The 25,155-nt window shown below is 52.6% G+C and overlaps 1 protein-coding gene and 2 long non-coding RNA genes across 6 annotated transcripts in view; 2 read left to right on the top strand and 1 right to left on the bottom strand.

The window, feature by feature from the left end:
* The window catches only part of LOC132367347 (uncharacterized), a 124,801-nt gene extending 116,789 nt beyond the window's left edge, over positions 1–8,012 (top strand). Inside the window, exon 3 of the long non-coding RNA XR_009503764.1 lies at positions 7,366–8,012. This is a non-coding gene — a long non-coding RNA (uncharacterized LOC132367347). The remainder of the gene's footprint in view (positions 1–7,365) is intronic.
* On the bottom strand, positions 252–22,096 carry PTGS1 (prostaglandin-endoperoxide synthase 1). 4 transcript variants are annotated; one of them, XM_059925543.1, is made up of 12 exons: positions 22,031–22,096; positions 21,850–21,939; positions 21,345–21,410; positions 15,297–15,413; positions 14,724–14,864; positions 14,252–14,395; positions 12,405–12,586; positions 12,210–12,293; positions 10,215–10,461; positions 7,598–7,884; positions 2,839–2,986; positions 252–1,358 (listed from the first exon to the last, which is right to left on the bottom strand). In XM_059925543.1, the coding sequence occupies exons 1-12, from the start codon at positions 22,035–22,037 to the stop codon at positions 1,003–1,005; spliced, it is 1,869 nt and encodes a 622-aa protein (XP_059781526.1). In that variant the 5' UTR covers positions 22,038–22,096; the 3' UTR covers positions 252–1,002. The 4 variants fall into 4 exon arrangements, with proteins under 4 accessions (XP_059781526.1, XP_059781527.1, XP_059781529.1 ...); XM_059925544.1 differs by lacking the exon at positions 21,345–21,410 and adding an exon at positions 19,989–20,036; XM_059925546.1 differs by lacking the exon at positions 14,724–14,864.
* On the top strand, positions 16,262–24,587 carry LOC132367348 (uncharacterized). The gene is made up of 2 exons (XR_009503765.1): positions 16,262–16,529; positions 23,558–24,587. It is a non-coding gene; the product is annotated as an uncharacterized LOC132367348 (long non-coding RNA).
* Positions 24,588–25,155: the final 568 nt, after the last annotated feature.

Raw genomic sequence — 25,155 nt, 5'->3', positions numbered from 1 at the left:
ATTTTAGGAGAGCAGCCTGGAGAAAGCAATTCCTAACCCACAGGATGGGGGGGTGGGGTGGGGGGGATGAAACATTAGCAGTGAAAGATCTAGACCATGACAGGCCCAGGGATCCCAGTGGAAAGTCTCCTGCTGCAAACCTCCAGCACATTTAGCCTGTGGCTAGGAGAAAGGTCACTTCCGTGTTACCTCTGCTCCTGGGGATGGTATCAAAAGCATAGCAGGCAATTTGGAAAAAGAACTTTATTAACTTCATGAAAAACAGCTGCCGTGAGTCAAGATCTGGGCAACGACAGAGCTCTGGTGGCTTCCAATCAATGGCCTGGAAAAAGCCACCTGTTCCCTCTATATCCTCAGACCAGGGTCTCAGTTGGGGTCCCAAGAAGAACACCCCACCTCCTTGCCTCCTCTGTGCAGGCACAGATTCAGGCAATGCATTCTCATTAGACATTAGATTCCCCTGCTCTGTGGATGTCTCACTGAACAGGAAAATGAACCATCAATGCTCCAGACATTCAGGACAGGACAGATCTAGCACACCAGCTACTGTTCTGGATCAGCAACCAGGAACACCACATTCTGAATAACCAATCAGAAAGTCAACACTCTGGAGGACCACCCAGAATTCTAGGACGCAAAATAAGAACCCCTTAACTTTCTAGATGATTCCATCAGGAGTCCCATATTTTAGAATGCCTGTATTCCAGATCAACCAGAAATCTGACATTCTAGGTGATCAACCAGGAAACCAGTGTTCTGGCATTCCGAAGGAGAACCACTCCTAACATTCTAGATGGTTCACCAGGAATTCAGCATTCTAGATCGACAAACAAGACCACAGTATTCCAGATCGTGGTGAGAGACCCAGAGTTCTAAATGTCCACCCTGATGCTCTCAACACCAAATCAGAAACCCAACATTGAAGACTATCAACCCTGGCCTCAGCGTTCTGGAATGATGAGCAGTAAGCTCTACCCTCCAGAATGCTGCTGCCCTGTCCCCTCAGAGCTCTGTGGATGGCCGCTCCCCTCCAGGCCCGTCCTCCTGGCGGGGGTCCGGCACGTGGAAGGAGACATAGGGACAAGTCTTGGTGTTGAGGCAAACCAGCTTCCTCAGCGTGGCCGTCTTGACAAGGTTGAAACCCATCTCACCGCCAAATGTGCTCGACTTCCAGTACTCCGGAGAACAGATAGGATTCCCTAAGAGGCCCTTAAGGGAAAAAGGAGCCCCAATTTCTATCATACTCTCCCCAAAGATGGAGTTTGGAGGGCACTTCTCAAGAAGCAGCCCTGGGTAGAACTCCAAGGCATCGATGTCTCCATACAGCTCCTCCAACTCAGCTGCCATCTCCTTCTCTCCTACAAGGGGGAGAAGCCAAAGTCAGAATCATGATGCCATCCATTACGGTTCATCTGGGGAGGGAATCTTCTAGGTCCACCTTTTTCTGGGGAGGAGAATGGACTTCAGAAGAGCACCTTGAGCAAATGAGCACATGCCCTAAAATCTGGCCCGGCTGACTGACCCTGCTCCGGGGCTGCATCTAGGGAGGGAATTTGCTACTGCAGATGGAGTCAAGGGCCTGGATCTGCCACCAAACAGCGTGTGACCTTGAGCAACTCACCCCACTTCTCTGTGCCCTAATTACCTGATCATTACAACAGGTAGAAGCTACCCATCTTGTTTCCTTCACAGGCAGGTTTCAAGGCCTTATCCTGGTCCAAGACCCTGCGTTCTACCGGAGCTCAGAGATGCAATGTCACTTGTCCAAGATCACATAGAGACTTAGCGACAATGTTCTTTCTGTCTCTCTGGACTGTCATGGGAGACAGACATGGGGTGTCCCTACCTGTCTCCTCAAGTCCACCCTCCACAGGGTACCAGTACACAGTCAGGGGTCATGTCACACCCTGGTCAAAACCTTTCAGTGGCACCCCCATTGTCTGGGACAGGGGTCCCCAAACTTGGCTGCCCAACAACTGGGGATCTTGAACAACAACAAATATATATATATATATATATATATATGACATATAGACATATATGTTACATATATTTATTATACATATATTATACAATTTGTGTTTTATATATATACACTTACATATACATACATGTGTATATACATACACATACATATATGTATGGAGAGATATATATAGTCACACATACAGATTCTTGGGTACCACCTAGGTCTACTGAATCAGAATCTCTGGAAGAGACAGCTCAGATTTGGTATTTTTAATTAGTTTTCTAAGTGATTCTCAGGTAGCTGGTCCGTAAATGGGACGTAGGAACCACTAGACAGAATAAAACCCAAAATCTTAGCGTAGACCCCAAGATTCCACACAGTCTAAGGCAGCCTCCTATCACTAACCTCGACCCAGCCACACCTAGGACTGTTCTCCTGAATCGGCTCACTTTTTTTTTTTCTTTTTTTTTTAGACTCATTCTTTTTAACCCCTGTGCCTTTGTACTTTCTGCTCCTCCACCTAGAATGTTCTTCCCTCTATCCTTCACCTGGAAAATCCCTTTTTTTTTTTCTTTTTTGGCTGTGCCGTGTCTGTGCCCCCTGCAGTGGAAGTGCAGAGTCTTAACCACTGGACCGCCAGGGAAGTCCCGGAAAATCCCTTTTTATCCTTCAAACCCAGCTGAGAAGCCACCTTCCCTCCCCAAGCAGTCATCTGCCATCCCTCGCCACCCCTGGCACCGTGCTCCCACACCCCTCAGATCCCATATGTGCTGGCCATATGGATCACCCGTTCTGTTTCCTCAGTGTCTCCTTCACTTCAGCTCAAACCCCTCGAGGGCAGGAGCCATGGCCGGGAAACAGCTGCTCACCTGTGAGCTCCTGGAAAGATGTGTAGGGCTTCATGCCAAACCTCTTGCGGTACTCATTGAAGGGCTGCAGCCGCAACTCTCTCGATTCCTTGATGACTTCCACAGCCACGTATAGGACACGGTGGTCCGTGTTCCTACCCCCGCCGATCTGCCAAGAGATAAACACAGCTGTGGTCTGAGAGCCAGGCCACATCGTCCTGGAGAAGAAATTCAGGTCAGGAGTCCCTTCTGAGCAGAAAGGATGGCTCGGCCTAGCAGCCACCAAGCTGGGAACCTGGCCCTAGGTCTGCACAGCCATGCTTTCTCAGGGACCCCCTCTGAGGCTCAGCTTCCTCATCTTTAGAGTGTGGAGTGGGCCAGGAGGACTTCTCTAGTCACTCACCAGACACACTGTTCCCCAGCCCTTTGAATTTAGGTGAGAACCCCTAACATTCTGTTAAGGAAGGTTCTGGAACTATTAGGTTCAGCAACTAGGACTCTGCAGAGGAGATGGCCAGCACGGCCACAGTCCAGAGCTCAAGCAGAGGGGACTGGCATTTCAGATCTGGAAATAAAAGGCAGAGCTTTCAAGTGATGGAAACAGACGGATGGGCAAATGTTAGTTTGAGGGGCTAAAACCTTATGGCTTTCCTAGGATATTTTTTAAACTCTACCTGGCAGAACTGACATGTGTCTGTCACTCTCCAAATCAGTTTTTATCATAGAACAAAGATGTTTAATCTTTTAATGGATTCTGCTAAGGAACTTATTTCTGTTGCTTTCCATTCTCTATATCACAGAATTAAGATTAAATAAAATTTACTGAGCATCTAGTATTAAAAAGTGAACCCCGGGGACTTCCCTGGTGGTGCAGTGGTTAAGAATCCGCCTGCCAATGCAGGGGACATGGGTTCGAGCCCTGGTCCAGGAAGATCCCACATGCCGCAGAGCAACTAAACCCTTGCGCCACAACTACTGAGCCTGCGCTTTAGAGCCCGCGAGCCACAACTACTGAGCCCACGTGCCACAGCTACTGAAGCCCGCGTGCCTAGAGCCCGTGCTGCACAACAAGAGAAGCCATCGCAAAAAGAAGCCCGCGCACCGCAACGAAGAGTAGCCCCCGCTCGCCGCAACTAGAGAAAGCCCGCGCGCAGCAACGAAGACCCAACACAGCCAAAAAATAAGTAAATAAGCAAATTAAAAAAAAAAAAAAAGTGAACCCCTAGCAACCGGCCACAACTAGAAAAGAGAAACTGAGCTAGAAGGTAGGAACGCAGAGTATCAAGTCACTCCATTCAGACCAGATAAAGCTACACACAGGGACAGGTGAATACATCTGTTTCTCCTTCTTTCTGCCAAGCCTCCTGGGAGAGGAATTGTGGTGAGCTAGCAAGGAGGGAACTAAAATCATGAAAAGTGTAATATATAAACACATTTAGTTTAACTAAACTTGTAGTTTTACTTCAAGACCAAGGGGGTGGTGTAATATATCCTGTGAAGGGAGGGAAATAGGGTTCAAAACCCAAGTAACCTGGTGAGATAAAGGCTCCAAAGGGAATTCCCTGGTATCCCAGTGGTTAGGACTCTGAGCTTTCACTGCCAAGGGCCGGGGTTCAATCGCTGGTCGGAGAACTAAGATCTCACAAGCCGCACAGCACAGCCAAAAAAAAAAAAAGAAGGCTCCAGAAAAAAAAAAATCTGATTCATAACTGTTAAGGAGCATAGGTCTACTACTGTATAGCACAGGGAACTCTGCTCAATATTATGTAACAACCTGAATGGGAAAAGCATTTGAAAAAGAATAGATACATGTATATGTATAACTGAATCACTGTGCTGTACCCCTGAAACTATCACAACATTGTTAATCGACTCTACTCCAATATAAAATAAAAAGTTTAAAAAGATATTCTTAATGCAAAAGAATTGTCAAAAAAAAAAAAAGGAGCATACATCTAAAGAAAGATCTATTGCTCAGGATGAATTGATAATGATAATGCTAAAGAAAGAGTTCTGTTTGGGTAGAACAAGGACAATTGGGTGAGAAAGAGGAAAAGCATAGTTGGATGAAGTTATACACCCTGGGGCAAAGCCAGCGGAGGCTGGTGCCAATCTCAGCTGAACCATTTACAAGCTGTGGGGCCCGTTGTGGATTGACTTGCCTGTGTCCCAGAAGGACGTGTTGGAGTCCTAACCCCCAGCACCTGTGAATGTGTGACCTTATTTGCAAATAAATGTAATCAAGGTCATACTCCACTAGGGTGGCCCCAGATCCAATGACTGGTGTCCTGATTAAAAGAGGAAACAGAGACACAGGGAGAACACCACGTTGGAGTGATGCCTCTACAAGCCAAGGAACCCCAAGGATTGTCAGCCACCACCAGAAGCTGAGGGAAAGGGAGGGAACAGATTCTCCCCTGGAGCCTTCAGCAAGAGTACGGCCCTGCCGACACCTTGATTTTGGACTTCTAGCCTACAGAACTGTGCAACAATAAATTTCTGATTGGTATTAATACCATCTGGGGGAGTTAACTACAAGGGCTTTCTAGAGAAATGTTTGAGGGTTGATCTTTTTCATGGCCTAGATGTTAGTAACGTGTAGTAAAGGTTTAATGCATGATTGGATGGATCAATGAATAAATGAATAAAAGGTGATACTTCTCAGGTGTAAGGTGGGAATATTTCTTTCCTTTTCCGGATGTTTCTTTGTCTATGGAGGAAACCCCAGTAGCCTAACACTCAGCATCTTTTTCCAACCTCTCCCCCTCACTCCTTATTAGAAGAGGAGTAACTTAGTATCATTGGTGAGTTTGAGCACAGTAACTAGGTGTGCGTCGTTCAAGCTGTCCTCTCTGCCGCTCTTGAATTCAGTTGACACCAGGTAGTATGTTTTCTCTCACACTCCTTGTTCTGGGGGGACAGGAGGATGTTGGGAGAGGCTTTCCTTGTTTCCATGCTTCCACGTCTTGGTAGCCAAGTTTGTCTATTTGGGGGTTTATTATTAAAAAGCCTGCTTTAGGTTTTCTAGAATCAGCTTTATCAGTAATAAAGGTGATATTTTGAACTTCCGAAAAAAGAAAAAGAATAAATGTCTGCTGCTTAAAGCCCCCTGGTTTGTGTTCCTTTTGCAGCCCTAGGAAACAAATACAGGGACTGTAGGCAAATTACTTATGCTAAGCCTCTCTTTCTTCATATGCAACAATGAGGAAGGTAGAAGCATGAGTCTGATATGCTTGTGGTAAAATAATCGAGATAAAGAATACAAAGCAGTTATCACAGCGTTGGTCACACGGTAACCCCGCGATGGAACCACGGGTGGGGATTATCAGGGGAGGCCCTGTTTTATCACTTCTCACACTCGCTTTGATATCCTGAGAATCCACACACTTCTGTGACCCTTCTGCCTGGTACCAGGAAATACCACGGCTTTTCACACATGTCACCATGGACATTGCTTGAAAATTCTTTGGAAACCATGAAGCCCCGCACACGAGTTATTGTCTCTGTTCATGTCTGTGTCCCCACAAAGAACAGAGGCCGTAAACCAGCCAGCAGCTGCCCACTGGCGGCAGCATATGCTAATTGCAGTCAAATTACCAGGGAGAAACCTAAATCCATGTGGTACCACAACTTCATGGTAGGGCTGAGGGATAAGTATGAGAGAGAAGCAGGGGCTGAGGGGAGCTAGGGAAGGAGATGGGAGCTTCCAAACATAGGGAAGGGAAGATCTAGGAGGAAGTGAGTTAGAAATTCCAGAGGGAAAGGCTATATTATTTTGCTAGGGCTGCCATACCAAAGTGCCTAGGTGGCTTAAACAGCAGAAATTTATTTCCTCACAGTTCTGAAGGCTACAAGTCCAAGATCAAGGTGTGAGCAGGGTTGGTTTCATTCTGAGGCCTCTCTCCTTGGCTTAGAGATGGCCATCTTTCCCCTATGTTTTCCCTCTATGCACATCTATATCCTAATCTCCTCTTCTTAAAAGGACGCCAGTCATAGTAGGGCTCACCCAATGACCGCATTTACCTTAATTAACTCTTTAAAGACCCTAGCTCCAAATACAGTCACATTCTGAGGTATTGGAGGTTAGGACTTCAACATGGGAATCTGGGGCAGGGGGCAATTCAGCCCATACAGAGGCCTCTAATGTAATAAAGACCTACTATGTGCAGGCACTTTTGCATATATTGCCATACCCTGAATGTCTACCTGGTCCTCAAATTGCCATGCCCTCTGACCTCTGGGCCTTTGCCATGCTGTCCCCTCCATCTGGAACACAGAGACCCCGGGCCACGAACGCTACCTCTTGCCCTGGGAGACCCCTATCCATTGTTTGGATCTCTGCTCAAACATCACTTCCTTATCCACAATCCCCAACTCTGGGCCAGAAGCCCTTCTCTGAGTTCCCAGAGCATGGTGGGCTTTCTGTACTGTGGTTCTTAACATGCTCTTATAATTCTGAAAACATCAGAAAAGCCCTTGGTACAGTGCCTAACATGTAGTAAGTGCTCAAACGATGTTAGCTGTCACATGACTGTTGTTCCTTCCTAGGGTGTACGCACCAAAAATACAAGGACCCAAGAACCACATTGACCCGGTTCACCACTGCATCCCCGGCACCTGGAGTAACGCCTGGTATCGTTGAATGAATGAAAGAACGAGAGAATGAATGAAGGAATGATCACGACCTCCCAGTAGGGGTGACACTCTCCCCCTTTCACAGAAAACTGGGGTTTGGATCCCAGAGCCCAGCGGCCCTCCCCAGCGCTCCTCTGGGGCTCACCCGGCCCGCGGGCTGGCGAGAGAAGGCGTCCACCAGGGCCTCGACCCCGTAGTCCACCAGCATGGAGATGTTGAACAGGAACTGCTTGTAGCTGTAGTTCTGGGGGCCCACCCGGAAGGAGTCGGGCATGAGTGGGTGCCAGTGGTAGAGCTGGTTGAACTCCATGGCAATTCGGTTACGGTACTGGAACTGGGTGCCTAACAGCAGCTCCGGGTCAAACTTGAGCTTCAGGAAGTAGCCACTCAGCTGCTGCACGTACTCCTCGATCACAATCTTGATGGTCTCCCCTGGGACGAAGGATGGGGAATGGGGTCAACAGAGCACAGGGTCTTAGCCACCAGGCTTGGGAAGTGGGCCAGTTCATGCAAAGGGCTTGGTTTGGCCTCTTTACCATTGTAATGGTTGTTTGATTTTATTTGGCCACTTTCACTTTGCCTTTGTGTCACGGGGCGTGAAAATGGAACTTTCTGTCTCAGGCTGCACTGATGTCCCAAGACAGGAGCCATCTGCTAGTCCCATGTTCCCTGGGGACGTCACAGGCCGGGCTGAGCAGGACACGCAAAGGAAGTATCTGAGGATGGGTTTTGTGACCCTCGGGTGGCCACCTTCCCACAGCCCATTAAAAGAGGCTGGAGGGCTTCCCTGGTGGCGCAGTGGTTGGGAGTCTGCCTACCAATGCAGGGGACACGGGTTCGAGCCCTGGTCTGGGAAGATCCCACGTGCCGTGGAGTGACTGGGCCCGTGAGCCACAACTACTGAGCCTGTGCGTCTGGAGCCTGTGCTCCGCAGCAAGAGAGGCCACGATGGTGAGAGGCCCGCGCACTGCGGTGAGGAGTGGCCCCCACTTGCCGCAACTGGAGAAAGCCCTCGCACAGAAACGAAGACCCAACATAGCCATAAATAAATAAATAAAATTAAAAAAAAAAAAAAAAAAAAGAGGCTGGAGACACCACAAAAGATGGGCTTGTAGAGATTAACTTAGTGAGGGAATCTCAGCGTGCCTAAGATGATGGGGGTGAGGGGAGCTCCCAAGAGACCATTCTAAGAGCTGCAGCAGCAAACAAGGGACACTGGAGACATAAGTGAATCTCGTCCCAAATATAATCCTCCTATCTTCCTATGTATCAAATTCCTCTGCCCCCTCAGGAACCAGCTACAGAGCAAAGAGCCAGGGAAGACACAAAAGGAACATTCCATAACACAATGAAAACTGGTCAGCTAGATATTAGAAGAAGCTGATATTTTGGCCAACTAACCACTAGACAAATTGACTTTTAGCAAATTGATCTGGAGCCACCGGAACTGCAATCAGCAGACCTGGGTTTAAATCTTGTCTTCACCATTTCTAGCCACCCGAGCTGGGGCTGTGCTACTTACTCTCTCTGAAGCTCACTCCCCTTATCTGTAAAATGTGTACTAGAATCATACCAGTATAACAATATTCACAGGGTCGCTGAGAGGAGTAGACAATGAATGCATCTGAACTGCTTGGTACAGGGCCTGGCATAATACGGAGGGTCCATACGTGTAGAAGTGGGAACACTACGTGGAGGTGTGAGGGGAGAATCCCCTCCCCATATGCACATGTCACAAAAGATTAGACTAAGGCTCACACCCCCTCCCCGCTCAGGAAACCACTCCCCTCAAGATGTGGTGGAAGCAGCATAAACTCTGGTGGCAGCCAGACCTGGTTCAAGTCTCTCTGCACCGAATGGCCTTGGGGAATTCACTTACCCTCTCTGCATCTTAATCTTCACAACAAAGGGTAATCCTATCTGGGTCCTAAGGCTGTCGGGGAGGGTTGAATGAAGCACCGGAGGTGCAGGGCCCTAGGGGTCCCGCCTCTGGCGACAGCTTCATCACCCGTCGGTATGCTGGGCAGACTGCAGACACAGACTTGCCCTCTCTGATCAAAGTCTCTATAATACTGGCACTTCTGAACCAGCCCCTTCTCGTTCTTTAGGCCGTTCCTAACCCCAGTGCATGGCTCTTCCAGGCACCAGTGAATCAGCCACTATAATTGGGAACAGTCACGCCCAGTGATGCTCAGAGGCGGGGGCAGAGGCTCAGTGGTGACTCAGAGCGAATATGGTCTGGACAGGTGTGTCGGGGGGGCCGAGCTCCCAGGCCAAAAACCATTCAACATTTCAGGCTGCAGGCTCACCCCTGTAGGGGACACAAAAATATCTTGTCCCTGAGGCACCCAGAAGCTACCAACCTCCAGGAAGGCAGATGCATGCAGGGCAGGAAACAAGGATTCCCGAAGCCCAGGCAAGCTAGGGTATTTGCTGAGGATGTCCCTGAGTGCTCCTGGGATGATGGGGAAACTGAGATTTGGGGTGGCTAATCAGATTTGCTGCTAGTCACCCAGCTAATGATCAGCTACCGCAGCCCTCCATTTTCTGAAGGCCTACTATGTGCTAAGTACTTTCCCATTCATCATCTCAACAGATCCTTACAACCATCATTATTCCCAAAGTATAGATTTGGAAAGTGAGGCTCACACAGGAGAAGGACCCTGTTCAGAATTCTAATCTCTCTGTCCCCAAACCCTCCACTCCGCTTCTCAGGACAGAGGGCGTGACCTTCCAGGACGAGGCTGGCTTGGAGTCCTCACCCATGAGGATGAGGCGGGCTGTCTGGAAGAGCTGCTCATCACCCCAGGTGGGGTGCTCAGCCTTCAGCAGGTCACACACTCGGTTGTGCTCACGCAACCAGAGTGTGGCGTAGAGCATGAGCCCCGGCAGCAGCCCGAACACCTCCTGGCCCACTGCCATCTGGCTCTGGGGCGGGATGCCCGGGGGGTAGCGCATCAGCACAGGCGCCTCTTCCACCGATGGCGGGTACATCTCTCCGTCCAGCACCTGCAGGATGGGGACACCTGGTAACCTGGGGAGGGGCCGGGTGCCTGCACCTGCGCAGCGGACACCCTTCCACTCCTACTGACAGCTGCCCGTAACACGCAGGGTGGCTGCCCGGCCTCCCTGACCAAGGCCTGTGGATTCTCCCTCCTAAAGTGAGTCCCTTTCTCTCTCCCCTCTGCCGCCACCCTCTTCCAAGCCACCCTCATCTTCCACCCTGACTCCCCCCGTAAGTGGCTCCATCCCCCCAGACAGTCCGTTCTCGGCTCTGCAGCCAGAGCAATCCTTTAAACACCCAAATCTAGCATCACACCCTGGCTTAACACCCTTCCAAGTCCTCTCTCTGCTCTTGGCAGAAATCAGAAATCCTTAACACGACCCTCGCTCATCGGGAGTCACTCAGGTGTCCAGCAGCATCTCCCTCGTTTTACTCCCTTGAATTCACTCAAGCTGACTTCCCCTCTCCAGCCTCGATGCCTGAGAACCTGGCCTGTCCTGTGCCCTTCTTGGCCTCCCTAACTCCTCCTCATCCTTCATGCAACTCTTGGTTTATTCGTACTTCCTAAGGAAGCCTTCCCCATCCTCTGCACACTCTCGTGGCTTCTCCCTGGTGGCAGCCATCGCAAGTGTAATTAATTATATGGCAGTGTCATCATTCACTCAACAAATACACACCGAGGACCTACCATATGCCAAGTACTGTTCTTAGCCCAAAAGATTCAGCAATGAACTTTGTGTCTTGGTTTTTGTTTGTTTAGATTTGCATGGTCCAGTATGGTAGCCACTAGCTATGTGCAGCTACTAAGCACTAGAAATGTGGTCGGTGTGAATGAGGAACTGGATTTTTAATTTTATTTTCTTTAGATTTAAATTTTAAAACAGATACCTCAGCTGTTGGGAAGTCTTTATGCCTAGAACAACTTGGACATGTGAATCTACTTTCTCAACTGTAAATTTTATGAAATCTAAATGCAGATCAGAATCTCCAACGAAAATCTGGCACCCAAATTGAGATGTGCTATAAGTGTAAGATACAGGTCAGATTTTGAAGATTTAGCACAAATAGTGAGATATTTTATTGACAATTTTTATGTTGATTGCATGTTGAAATGATAAGATTCTGGATATATTGGGTTAAATTAAAAATATATTATTAAAATCAATTTTGCCTGTTGCTTTTTACCTTTTTTAATGTGGCCACTAGAAAAATTCCAATAACTTAGATGTGGCTCACAGCAATGAAATAGGGCAAATGATACCTATTTTATGCAGTGGATTTGAGAAGTGCATGAGCTAATTACCTATGTGGCTCTAGCACCATTGAACAGTGCGAGTTCAGACGAAAAGTCCTCATGGAACTAGCACCCTACTGTTTGCATCTGTGGTCCCTGAGGAGCTTGAGGGTAGGGCCCATAACTATCACGGCCACTGCTCCCCTGTGCCAGGCACATCACAGTGCCCAATTAATATTGTAGATAATTAAATGAATAAATGCAGGCTGGAAATGTTCATCTCCTATGGAGCCCCAAAATCCACCTCCCAGGAGAACATGAGAGGCCACGTCTGCTCCTCGTCTGCTTCTCTTGCCTGGCACCCTCTCTCCCAGGGTTTGCTGTCTCTCCTCCAACCACACACCTCCAGCTTCCACAGCTGGCCATCTCAGGACACCCTGGAGGCCCCCACCAACAGCTTCTGCCAGGGAAGACGGTGGAAGGTTCTTCCCAATGCCCCATCCCAAGACCCAGTGCTACCTGGTACTTGAGTTTCCCATCCTTAAAGAGCCGCAGGTGATACTGACGTTCCAGATTGTCTCCATAAATGTGGCCAAGGTCGACCTGAAGACAGAGAGAGGGTCCACTCAGACCTCTGGGTCCTGCCCCACCTGTAACAACCTCCACGTGCCAAGTGCAGCCCAGAGAAGTCCCGAGCCCCTCCCAGGTACTCACCCCATGGCCCAAAGCCTTGGTGAAGCCAGGACCCATCTTGCCAGAAGTTTTGAAGAACTGATGTGTGAAGTGTTGCGCAAAGAAGGCAAACATGAGGTTGCTGCCTTGGGGGTCAGGGATGAACTTCCTCCTGAGCAGGAAGCGACGGCTCAGGAGCTCGGCATCTGGCAACTGCTTCTTCCCTGGTTGGGGAGGTGGGAAAGAGCAGTAGCTGCTTCCTGTCTGGATCTTCCTGCCTCAGGGCCTTCCAGGCTCGCCAGACCGAACTGGTCCACGCAGGAAGCCCAGAGTGGCCTCCGCAGGACCACCTCCCTCCCACCTGATGGCCCCTTGCACCTTCTCTACCAAAAGACTCTAGAAGTATTTATGGGTGAAATGGCATGATATCTGGAATCTGTTTTTAAAAACTCCATAAAAAGTAAGGTGAGAGGGGATAGAAGAAATAACATTGGCAAATTGTGGACAAATCTTGAAACGCAGAGAAGGATACATAGGACTTCATTATACTTTTCTCTCAACTTTTGTGTATGTTTGCTACTTTGTACAAGTTAACCCCCCTCCCCCTAAAAAAGAAAGAAAAAACAAACGAACAGAAGAACTTGGACTCCCCAGCCATGGAGCAAGGTAGCCTGTGTCTGAAATGGGTTATGCCATTTACTAACTGTGTGAACATGGAGAAGTCATTCCATCTTTCTGAGCCTCAATTTCTTCTTCTATAATATAGGGCAAATGATATCTATTTTATGCAGTGGATTTGACAAGTGCCAATGTAACTGGCAGAAAACTGGTGAGATGGGATCTTTTAAACCAAGGGTCAGCAAACTTTTTCTGTACAAGTCCAGATAGTCAATATCTTAGGCTCTGCCAACATGTGGTCTCTGTCGCATCTGCTCAGCTTGGCTGATGCAGCAAGAAAGCAGCCACAGGTGATACCTAAGGAATGTGACTGTATTGTCCTTTGTGTACCTGAAACTGAATTGATGGCTCTAAACTGAGTAAACCCCCCTGTTTGAGGACAATCAGGAGCGGATAAGGAAGAAGGTCTTGGGAAGAAGACCCCTGCCAATGAGACCAAGTGGGGGTCTTGAACAACTAAAGAAAAAATTTGACTTTATGTGTAAACTGCGCCGATGAAGCACATAAGACTGTTTACATTAGTAAAGACCCAAACTCAGAGTTAGCACCCAATAAATAGCTCACTATTCTTTCCTTCCTCCATTTCAACTTTAATTTTTTTTTTTAATCCTCATTCTTTATTATTTATCTATTTATTTATGGCTGTGTTGGGTCTTCATTTCTGTGCGAGAGCTTTCTCTAGTTGCGGCAAGCGGGGGCCACTCTTCATCGCGGTGCGCGGGCCTCTCACTATCGTGGCCTCTCTAGTTGCGGAGCACAGGCTCCAGACACGCAGGCTCAGTAATTGTGGCTCACGGGCCTAGTTGCTCCGCGGCATGTGGGATCTTCCCAGACCAGGGCTCGAACCCGTGTCCCCTGCATTGGCAGGCAGATTCTCAACCACTGCGCCACCAGGGAAGCCCCATTTCAACTTTAAAGTCACCCCCATCCCAGCAGGATCCCACCCATTTAGTAGACAAGGTTCAGGCAAAGAGGCACCCTGGAAATATGGAAGCACTAGTCTGACTCTGCCACTGACCTCAGGCAAGACCCCTCCACAACCTCTTCCTGTCCTCATCCCTGGTTCTGGATATGCGTATGTCTTGCCTTGGTCCACCTATCTGTGAAATGGGTCAGTAACTGCTCTTCTGCTTGTTTTTTCCCTAAGAGAAGAACTAAGCATCTCCTGTGACACACCCCCAGGCCCAGACCCCTCACCCCATCGCCATTACCTTTGGTCCCCATGGGCGTGGGACAGTCTCGGGGCACAGAGGGCAGAACACGCGTATAGTAGCTCACATTGGAGAAGGACTCCCAGCTGATGTAGTCATGCGCTACATTGTAGGTGGGGGGGCTGGGGATGAGGTTGGAACGCGCTGCAGAGGGAGAAAATAATGGTGACAAGGGGTTCCTGCCCCCAGTTACACGCCCCCTTCCCCACCTCTTCTTGGGTTGTTCTATTTTTTGTCCCCCCATGCGGCCAAGATCTTACTTCCCCGACCAGGGATTGAACCCGCGCCTCGGCAGTGAAAGCACGGAGTTCTACCCACTGGATGGCCAGGGAATTCCCTGGGTTGTTCTTTTTTTATTTGGCACCCTAGAACCCCCCCGCCCCCAACCCCTGCCCTTATCAGATGCCAAGAATTCCAGGAAGTGGCAGGATTTCTTGCTCCCCTAGATTAGGAGGGCCCTGCCCCCACCCACCTGTGAGTACCAGACGCATGAGCATGTCCCGGATGTAGGTGGCATTGACTAACTCCCAGAACCAGCGGCCATGCGTCAGCAGGAAGTGGAGGAAAGAGGGGCTGGGCCGCAAAGTAGTCCGGAGCCAGGTCCATAGCTCAGCTATGAGGGCAGTGGGAGCCATTCAGTCAGGCCCTCCTGGCAGGACCGGAAGCAGCCAGAGTGGAAGATGGGAACGGGGGACGAGGGACAGGATGGAACAGGGTAGAACCTCTGGGGCAGGGGTAAGGATGGAACCTTGGGAGTGATGGCACATGACAGAGCCAGAACCAGACATGAGGACAGGAGACAGGACCAGGGACTGAGGTCAGTAAGGCCGGAGCTGGGCAGTGAAAACTCACTACAGAGCCCAGAAGCAGGGAGTGGGGTGTGCCAGGGGTGAGGGCTTGTGCTGGAGCCAGGTCAGGGGCAGTGTCAGAGGTCAAAGGCAGGCAAGAAAAGAGAACAGGGCCACGGCCGGAGGTGAGGGTAGGAAGTGGGGGTCTTGGAGGACGAGCCCAGGGGAGAAGGATTGGGGCTGGAGGCCCAGCTCACGGATGGTGCAGTTGGGGCCGGAATAGCCCGTGCGGGTGCAGTCACATTGGTAGCGGTCAAGGCCGAAGCGGACACAGATACCCTGGTGCTGGCATGGATAGTAACAACAGGGGTTCACTGTGGGGAGAAACAGAGATCAGAGACCACTCCAGGGTGACCTCTCGTTGGGGCCAGAGGCTTGGAGTCCAGTCACAGCTCTCTCCTAACTTACTGGACTCCTGTGTTCCCCAAGGGTCCTCTCTGTCCCCACAGCTATGAACAGAAAGCCCCTGGCCCTTCCGTTTCCAGACCTTGCTCTGGGTTTCCAGTCTTCCCCACATCAGGCCACCAGGGGAAGTCCCCTCCTCCCTCCCTGCTGCCACCAAAGTGGGGCAGGAGAAGAGTCCAGGCCCCAGGCTGTGACATCAAAGGCTAGGAAACAGCTGATAAGACACTGCAGCCACAGGCTTTTCTAGAGCATTCACCTTCTGCCAAGTCACAGCTCAGCACCAAGGGCAGAGTTTGTGGGGTTCAGTAAAGGGAAAAGGATAGGGGTTCTCAGACCAACCCCCAACCTCTGGGCACCAGGACCTACCATCCTTTTATTTTTGCAGAAGGGAAGGAAGAGCAGGTATCACAACGCCCAGTTATAGGCAGAAGGGGTGGGGTGACTGAGGCCAAATAAGGGGAAACCCAGATGGGTCACCCGGCAAGTGGCACCAGACCAACTGCCCATCCCTTCACTTCCACCCCACCCCCAGACACTCAGCCATCAAGTCCAAGGAAAGATGTTTCCCAGAACCCGGAAGACAGAGAATGGGTTTGAGGGGAGTCTCAGCTCCCGTCCTGATAGACCCAGCCCCGGCTCACATCAGGGTGGAGTTTGGGCTCTAGGATCTTGAGGGAGGTCAGGCACCATGAGAACAGGAGAGATGTGGCCGGAAAACTCTCTCCAGAGGGTGAGTGGAGCTCTAACATCACCCCCACCAACCCCCTGGAGAAACCCCCCCCAGGAAGTCCCTCCTTGTGTCTAACCCAGATCTCCCCAACCACAGCTTCAATGATTCTCCAACAGCAAGGTCAGAGACTCCTTGGAGCTCCCTCAGTGCTCGTTCACAGCTCAGCGAGGGACACCGAGGCTCGGGAAGAGGTGGCGACTCGGCCAAGACCAAGGAACAGAGCCAGGCCTCCTGCAGACCCAGGGCGCCTGTCATGGCAGCAGCTCCTTCCCTGGCCTTCCACAGAAAACACCAGGTCCCTCCTGCAAACACAATTCCTTAACTGGGCTCAGAGCCAACGTTACAGGGAACTCTGATTCTTTGTGCATCTGATTATAGGGGGTCAAGAGGATAGCAACGGGCGGGAGGAGCCTGAGAAGTCACCTCAGGATGCTGTGATCAGAGGGCAGGAACCTCTGGTTTAGGGCTCCTCACATCACAGGATCATGCAAATAGTTTTGCTTAAGTCCTGGCAACTCCCCACAGCCCCACAATAGCAGCTCTGTGACCCTTGCAGGGCATAAAAAGAAGGAACCCACGGGAAGAAGTCTGAACAAAAAGGCCTTATCAGACCAACGCAGGCGGACCGGCAGGTGGGGCCCAGGGCAGGGGCCTGCCAGGACACCCCTCCCCTCCTACAGCCACAGGCCCAGAAATGCCAGGGAGCTCAGGCTCAGCCGTGCAGCGGGCTCAGGGACCTGGGATCTCAACGATCCCTCCTGCTCAGGACACTCTGCTGTTCTGCCCAGGAGCTCCCGTGGCGCCACACTGCCCAGCTCCCGACCCTGGCGCACCAGGCCCTCTGTCACCAACGGGTCACCCTACCACTCATCGGGCACAGGGGCTGAGGTGCAGCCCTTCTCTGGGCTGTTTCCCCATCTCTCCCCCAGTAGGGATCCCAAAAGGAACTCAGTTTGTTCTGTGGCAGCCCATCCCGCAGCCCCAAAGCTGAAAGCTCTGCTCCCTCCTTGACCCAGGCTGCGGCTCCTCCCTAGTAAATTCCCTCCAGATCTACCTGCCCCTGCCCACTGCACATGCACCAGAAAGCCGCCCCCTAAATGTCCACACTCCGCTCTCTCTCGCCCCTGCTCCACGTTCCAGCTCGACCTGCTCTGCTCTACCACAAGCCTCCAAGGAAAAGGGATTTCCCTGACTTTCTCCTCCCTCACAGAGGCTGTGCACACAGCTGGGGCTCAACCCATGTCCTGGAGAGATCCAGCCACCCAGGGAATCCAGATGCGGTGGCCAGAGCTTAACAAATGTTTGTGGAATTTAAACTGCAGCGAGGAGACCAGCCAGTCCAAGCTTGGCCAAAGGGTCTCCCTGATTTCCCCAGCACCCCCGCAGCTGGCCCTGAAGTCTGGCTTGAGGGCTTCAGCAGGCAGCAGAGCTGTGTCCCCAGATGCAGAAGTTCCTGCCCGAATCCCTCTCCTGTCAGGAGAGTCTGTGTGCCGGGCGTGGGCAGAGGTCCCTCCCTCCCAGACCTGCTGCCCAACTTTCCCTCCCTCCTCTTCCCGATCTTTCCATAAACACCGGCGGCCCCAGGGCAGGGAAAGTTCTCCCCAGCAAGGATAGCAGCTGCCGCTGGCGGCCCCATGATGTCAGGGTGGGCAGAGAGGAGACTAGGTGCTGCTTCCCCCCTTCAGCTGCACGGTCACGATGGGCCGGGAAGCCAGGGCTCTGGCTGACCCTCCAACCTCGCATATCTACCTCGTTTATCTGCTCAGCACTCCCTGGTGGGCGGGTGAGACTCCCCCTAGCCCCCGCCACCCCCCCCAACCCTGCCACCGATGAGGAGACTCGCCCAGGCCCCACTGCTTCAAAGTTGCAGAGCCAAGATGAACTCCCTTCTCTTCCCTGCCCTTCCTCCTCCTGGAGGGGCCCATGCCTGGACTTGGAAGGGATGCAGAGGGAGAGTCACTTTGCTCCACAGGCTGGGGATGACCCCAGGTGAGATAGGTTTGTCACCTTTCCTTCAAGGTGGACCTGAAAATCCAGAACGAATGAAACCAGGACCCCAGAGGGAGCGCCATCCCCTACTGCAACCAGAGCTCTGGGAACTATTCACAAAGCAAGGCCTTCCTTCAGTCTAACTTAAATCCCACATGCTTTCATGTGCCCAGCGGAGGACACCCTGTATGATAAAACATCAAGAAAGAGAACTAGGGAGATGCAGACACAGAGTCTAAAGTGCCTTGAGTTCCCACACCCAGCACAGGGCGAGGCGCCAAGTAGGTGCTGTGGGCGAAGATCTGTGGGAGAGTGACTGCTCTTCACTGGCTGTGTGTCCTTGGGCAAGTATCCTGTACCCTCTGGGCCTGAGTTTTCAGTGTTTTCCAGGAAGGGGAGGGAACAGACAGGCTCTAAGGAAAAACCTCCCTCTCTGCCTCCCCTTCTCTTCTCAACTCTGGGCGAAGCCAATCTATCTCCAAATATCTGGGTTATTTGCATCAATATGATTCCCTAGCCCCATCAGCAGAGAACCTTGCAGCTTGCTCTCACTGCGTCTTCAAGCCAGCCCAGAGGTGGGGTTGATCAGCAAGCCCGCACTGCAAACATTCCCACCGATGAGGAACTGTTTAGGACGTCCCGGCTCCAGAACTTTCTGAGGATCTGGCAAGGAAATGTCCCCCAGCCCAGGAGTCAGGGCTCCAGGCACAGTGAGGGAACACCAAGTCGTCAGGACTTGGAGGCACCAGGCAGCAAGAGGGCCCGTTAAAGAAAGAGGCTGGACTGAAATTCCCTAAGAATAATATTTAGAGAAGCTCCAGGAGCTTGGCAGCCAAAGAGAAAAAAAAAAGGGGGCCCTGACCAGCCAGACCTGGGCCCCAGGCCCTACACCCCACCAGGTCAGTGGCCAGCCGACAGGCACCACCGCAGCAGGCCCCGATGGCTGGAAGAGGAAGTCCTCTCCCAGCCCACAGACCTTGCTGGTGCTGCAGATAGGAGGCTGCATGCAGCAGGAGGGTTTGGCACAGGCGGGGTTCCTGCCCCACGTGCCAGGGTTAGCTGGCCTCAGGCCCCACTGCCTGGCATGGAGCTCTGGTTGCCAGGTCATGCCCTATCCCTAGCCAAAGAGAGAGCACTAAGCCAAGTCCAGGAACTGGAGGGGATGAACTTGAGCATTAAGGAAGCCCTGGCACACCCCTGTCCTCCAAGCCGGACTCCACCTCGTCCATCGCAGGAGACGGAGAAGCAACATTCTCTCCCGCCACCTGCCCCCACGTAAGCTTGCAGCCCTCGTCTCCTGGGGGAATCAGCCTTTGCTGCCGCTCTGGGGACAAAACACAGGCTTTGGCTTTCCAGGGCAGATGCCTCCCCTGAATGTCCAGGCATCTTGGACCTCAGTTCACCCAGAGACTTGGAAACAGGAAGGCAGCCCAAACCTTCTGCCCCAACACCCAACGGGTCCTCCGTTCTTTCCTTGACCCTTGCAGCAGCCTCCTTAACGGTTCCCCAGCCTCCAGTCTCACCTCCAAGTCATCCGCCCAATCTCACTCTCCTGCTCCCAGTTACCCTGAGGCCCAAGTCCATCTCCTCATTCTGCATCCAAAGGCCCATGTCCACCAGCAGCTGCCTCTGTCCTACTGTTCCCTGGGCGCCCTTCCACTCCCACAGTTCAGACCTTTAGGCTTCAGCTCATGCCCTTGTTTCTGCCAGGAAGACCCCTTCCAGAGTTTCATAGTAAAACCTCACAGGATTTCCACCAACTCACCACCTCCTTCGGGGTCCAGGTCAAACGTCACCACCTCCAAGAAGCCTCCTGAAATTCCTCACATGTAAGGGATGAGAGATAACTGCCCCCCACCCCCGAGCCCCGCACACCCCTGTGCTTCCCTCAGTCATGGCCCTGACCCCCTTGGATGACAGTCTGTGGGCATTTCTATCTCCTCCACCAGACTGCGAGCTCCTCCCAGCTCTGTCTCCAGGCTGCAGCCAAAGACTGGCATGAAGCAATCCCCTGGGAATGTTTGTGGAGTGAAGAAAACAATTCTGTTTAAACACAATATAAAGATAAGTAGAAAAGGCTAAAAGCAAAATGGCACACTAAGTACTGGTGAACAGACACAGGAGGACAGGCAGGGTGAGCCCTGGGTGCCCTGGGGGCCTGGATGGGGCTGAATGGGGCTTCAGAGGAAGTGCTGGGCTGATCCAGGGGCTAACAAAAAGGGCCACTGGGTCAGCCTAGTCAGCCCCGGCTCTGCTACTGGGGTCTCAGACAAATGGGCTCACCCCTCTGGGCCTCAGAGTTCCCTTCTGTAGAATGGGACTAACATCTCCCTGGCAGGGCTGTTGTGAGCACCAACAACAGAGATGCCCACAGCCTGGTTTTGTAAACTGTAAAGTGCTGGCCACATGGGTCTTCCTCCTCTTCTTCCCACAAACTAGACCTTTGCTTGTGCCCAGCATCCTCCATCCTTTCCTTGACTTCTCCAAATGCCACCCTCTCAAACCCTCTCCTCCAGGAAACCTGGTCTGATTCCCAGTTCACATAGGTACCCTTTCTCTCTCCTCTGAGCATCACAACAGAAGGCTCAGATCCCCTCCCCACCATCCTCTGTTGAGCCCATTTTGCAGATGGGAAATGGAGACCCAGAGCTCACACAGCTAGGTGATGAAGGAAGCTCTGTCCAGACCCTGCACAGACACACACACACACACACACACACACACACACACACACACACACACAAGCAGTAAGCTGGGGGAGGGAGGCTGTCCAAAGGAGGAGCTGCAGTCCTTCACCTGGAACCTGGTACATGCATGGTGGAGGGGGAGGAAGGTGGGAATTTTACAGGATCTGACTTTCCCCATCTTCTTTGGGGTGATGAAACCAGGGTCCATTGGCAGCGGGTGAGGAGGGCAGGGAGGACTCTGAGGAAAGACCCTGCAAAATGCCTAGAGTCAGGTAGATCCAGCTTCCAACCCTGAGCCCACCATGCCCTGTGTGAGCTTGAGAGGGTTATAGCCCCTACCTGAGCCTCAGTTAACCCATCTGCCCAGTGGGGACCTCACAGGTGAGGATTTAAACCTCAGGGGGAGCAACCCAGCCCCGTAAGCGTATTTTCACCTCCACTGTCTCTGGAATGGCTGGTGTACCCGGGGTCCTCACCGAGGGAGATCTTCTCCACTGGGGCTGGGAATCCGGAAGGGTACCAGAAAGTTAGAAGCTGGAGAAAGAGAACTCGCCAGCACGCCTTCCCCTGGCGCCTGTTGCTTCCTTCGAAAGTGGCCCGCAGGGGAAACAGCGGGATTGTTGGGGATGAGCTTGGACTGCTGGGGGCCCAGAACAGGTGAGGGCCTGGAGAGACGCTGTCCCTTTTCCCAAAGCCGGCCCGAGATCCCAGTCTGCCCTTTCCCCCCGAAAAGAACCCAGTGGCGTCCTAGCCAGAGCCACACCCCCCGGGGGTCTGCAGAGAGCCCCCATCCCACCGACAGCCTCAGCCCCCTCCCCCCTCCCAGGCACCGCGAGCCGAAAGGGGAAGCTGGGCCGGCCGGAGGGGAGAGGCGGGTGGGGGCCAGGCCAGGGACGCAGGGACCTGGGGCTCTTCGGGGGCAGGAAAGGGGCCGCCTACCCGGCGCGGGTGCCCCGGGGTCCGCTGGCAGGACCGGGGATGGCGGCAGCAGCAGCAGAAGCAGCGGGAACCGGAGCGAGACACTCCGCCCTGCAGAGGGAGAGAGATGAAGGGCTGAGCCTGGCATTCAAGGCTCCACCAGGAGGCAAAGGGGAGTCTGGGGCCACCGGGCCGGACTTACGGCTCATGGTGCAGGGCGGCTGATGGATGCGGGATGCGGACTGCCTGCTCCTTGGGTGCGTCTCTAACTCTGCCCCGGAGCGCTGGCCCGCCTGGCCGGCCCCTCCCCACTCATTCCCTGGCTCCACCTCTCTAGCCAGCTGTCACCTCGGCCCCCGCCCACTTACTTCCTCCGCTCCTGCTCCAGCCAAGACATTTTATTAATTATTCTATGACGGCCACTAAGGTGGTTTTTCACCCGAGATCCGTGAGACACTTGAGCCTTTAAAACCCAGTAGCACCAGAAGTGTGTCCATTTGGTTGATAGGAAACTGAGGCCTGGAGATGATGTGCAATGCCGAGGGCACCCAGGGCTTCAGGGCTGGTATCTCAGCCTAGGAACGTCCGCTCAGAACCACATACCCTACCCCCACCCCCACCGCCACCCCCAAGCGGAAGGAGGACGGAAAAGGAGCAGTCCAGGCGAGCCTGCACACAGTCTCCGGGATGGGAAACCCACTACCCTCAGATCCAACAGGGAGGACGGACTCCCCCCAAGGGCTGGGCTCTGCCCTCTAAGGTCACGTGTCTCTGCCTGAGCCTCTACTGCCAGAATGAAGAGCAGACTCCAAGTCCAGGAGACCTAATTCAAATCCAGCCTCTACCGCTTACTAGCTGTGCCTCCTTGGACCTGGTACTTAACCTCTCTGGTCCTCAGTATTCTCTTCTATGAGACGTGGATGCTAATAAGACCCATCCCAGAGAACTGTTGTAAGATTCCATAAGGTAATGCACACAAACTTCCTGATGCAGTGCCTAGCACAGAGTAGGTGATCCGTTATCAGGAGGCATTCTTTCCAAAGATCTCCTGACTCAGATTCCAGGGTGGCCAGGGTGCATGCTCCAGCTGGACTCACATCTATCTGCCTACTTTACAGAATCCCAGCACCCAGCTCCTCTTTTTTTGTAGCTGGGGAAACTGATCTTCGAAGGGGGATGCGCCCTGGGTCACACAGAGTCTCCTGGTCCCCACGTCCACAGATTTTCTCCCTCAGTTTCCCCCCCACACCCAGCCATCCTGTGGGCCTCAGAGAGTGGAAGGGCAGGCGGGAGGGCTCAGAGGTCCGTATGTGGGCTCCCAGACATCCTTGGGTACAGAATGGGAACCATGTGAGATGGGAGAAGTGAGGCCTACTGGGGAACCCCTCCTACAGCCCCACCCTAGCTGCTCCTATGATCCACTGGGACAAAAGCCAGCTGCCCCAAGGAGACAGAGCAAGCCAGGGCAGATGCGGGAGGGAGTGGAGCAAATGGAGGGCCTGGGGCCCTGGGGTGCTGGGGAAGTCTGACCCACCACCCAGATCCAGAGCCTCCGGTGACTACCCAGGCAGGGCGAGGAGACATAAGGCATGGATTATCAGCCGGAGGGATGGGGTCAGGGTGAGATTGGGGGGTCCAGTTACCCAAACTAAAGAGGGATTTCTGGTGATGAAAAATGAAGGGTTTGGATGAGGTCCCATCTTCACTCCCAGGTCCTCCCTCCCTTCAGACCCTGAGCCCAGCCATTTCCAAGGCCTGTACCTCCTGCTGACTGCTCACACCCAAGCCACCCTCCTGAACTCAAAGGAACAGCACACCTGTGTGGCCCTGGCACTGAGAAAAAGAGCCTGCAAGCCAGAAGAACCAAGTTCAGGTCTCTCCCGCGGTTTGACCTCAGACAAGTGTCTGCACCTCTCTGGACTTCTGCTTTCCCATTTGAACAATGTAAAGATCAAATCGGATGGTTTCTGAGAACAGGCATGGAGGGATTGAGCCCTCACTGTGGCCAGGCTCTGGGACCAGTGCTGGAGATCTCGCAAAGGATGCCGTGAAGGAGAGGCCAGAGGCAAGATGGTAGAGAGGGTGCCTGTGCAGCCCCCCAGGGACAGGACCGCACCAAGAGGGGGCATGGGGGAGGGGAAGACAAGAGAAATGGTGGCAAGAGCCTGGTGACCGATTGGCACTAGAGCTTCAGGGAAAAAGAGGTGTTCAGGAGGACATCTAGGTTCCTGGCTTGATGCTGGCGATAATACGCAGGGAAGGAACGAGGGATGGGGAGCAGGATGGGGTAGGTGGCATTCAAATTTGGACTCACTGTGTTTGGTCTATCTCAGTGTCAGGCTCTGCGTGCAGCTAGATACACAGAGAGGGGTCCGGGCCAGCCCGTGCCCCAGCCCTGGGAAAGGCCATAGCATAGGGTCACTTTTCCCTGTCCCTTTACTCCAAAGCCTATAGCCTCCATATCTAGGGAGTTTTCCTAATCCTCAGAATGGTGAATGTCCATTCATTGCTCAAGGCCCGGCTCTGTGTCCCCAGGGAAGCATCCTCTGACACACCTCTTCCTCTTTCTGTCCTCTAAGGAAACTCCTATGCCACCCCTGGTCACAGCAGGCAGCATGCTGGATTGTGTGGTCCCTCTCTCTCCCTTATTAGGCTGCGAGCATCTTGGTCATTCACATATCCCCAGGGCAGAGCGCAAGATCTGGCATATAGAAGGCACCCAGCAAATGTTGGTTCATTGAATAAAGAAATGAATGAGTGCCTGTATGAGTGATTGAATTCGTGAAAAAATATACACCTTCTATGAGTGAGTAAGGGTCCAGGGCCAGCCTCATCAAGGTGACTGCCACCCCATCCATCTGCTGTGACAACTACGAAAAGTGTCAGTACTCTGCCTCAGTTTCCCTGACCTTCCCAGCTGGGCCCTTGGCCAGCACCCTCAACACCCTCACAGGCCCAGCTCCACCCCAGGCCCTGAGCCCCTCCCAGCTAAGGTGGCCAGGACCCCCTTCCCTACACCCTGCTCCCCCCACCCAATCCCCCTGACATGGGGTGGGGTTTCCCTCTGCATACCCCCCCCTACCCTGGGCTCCACCCCAATCACATGCTCTCCTGGCAACTCTACTGGGGAGTTGGATTTTAAAGCTCCTGGAGCACTCTCACCCCTGCTGTGTCCCACCCACTATTTGGAAATCCGGAGATGACTCTTACCTGAATCACTCAGGGGCCCAGCCCCACCCAGCCCCACCTCTGGAGGCAGCTTCACAGCCAGACAGGAAAGCTCTGGAATCAGTCCAACATCTCTTCAAATTCCCCTCCCCATTTCTG

This window comes from Balaenoptera ricei, chromosome 6, assembly GCF_028023285.1.
Source record: "Balaenoptera ricei isolate mBalRic1 chromosome 6, mBalRic1.hap2, whole genome shotgun sequence".
NCBI lineage: Eukaryota > Metazoa > Chordata > Mammalia > Artiodactyla > Balaenopteridae > Balaenoptera > Balaenoptera ricei.
Note: the sequence above shows the minus strand (reverse complement) of the source record. Positions and strands in the feature narration are given on the sequence as shown.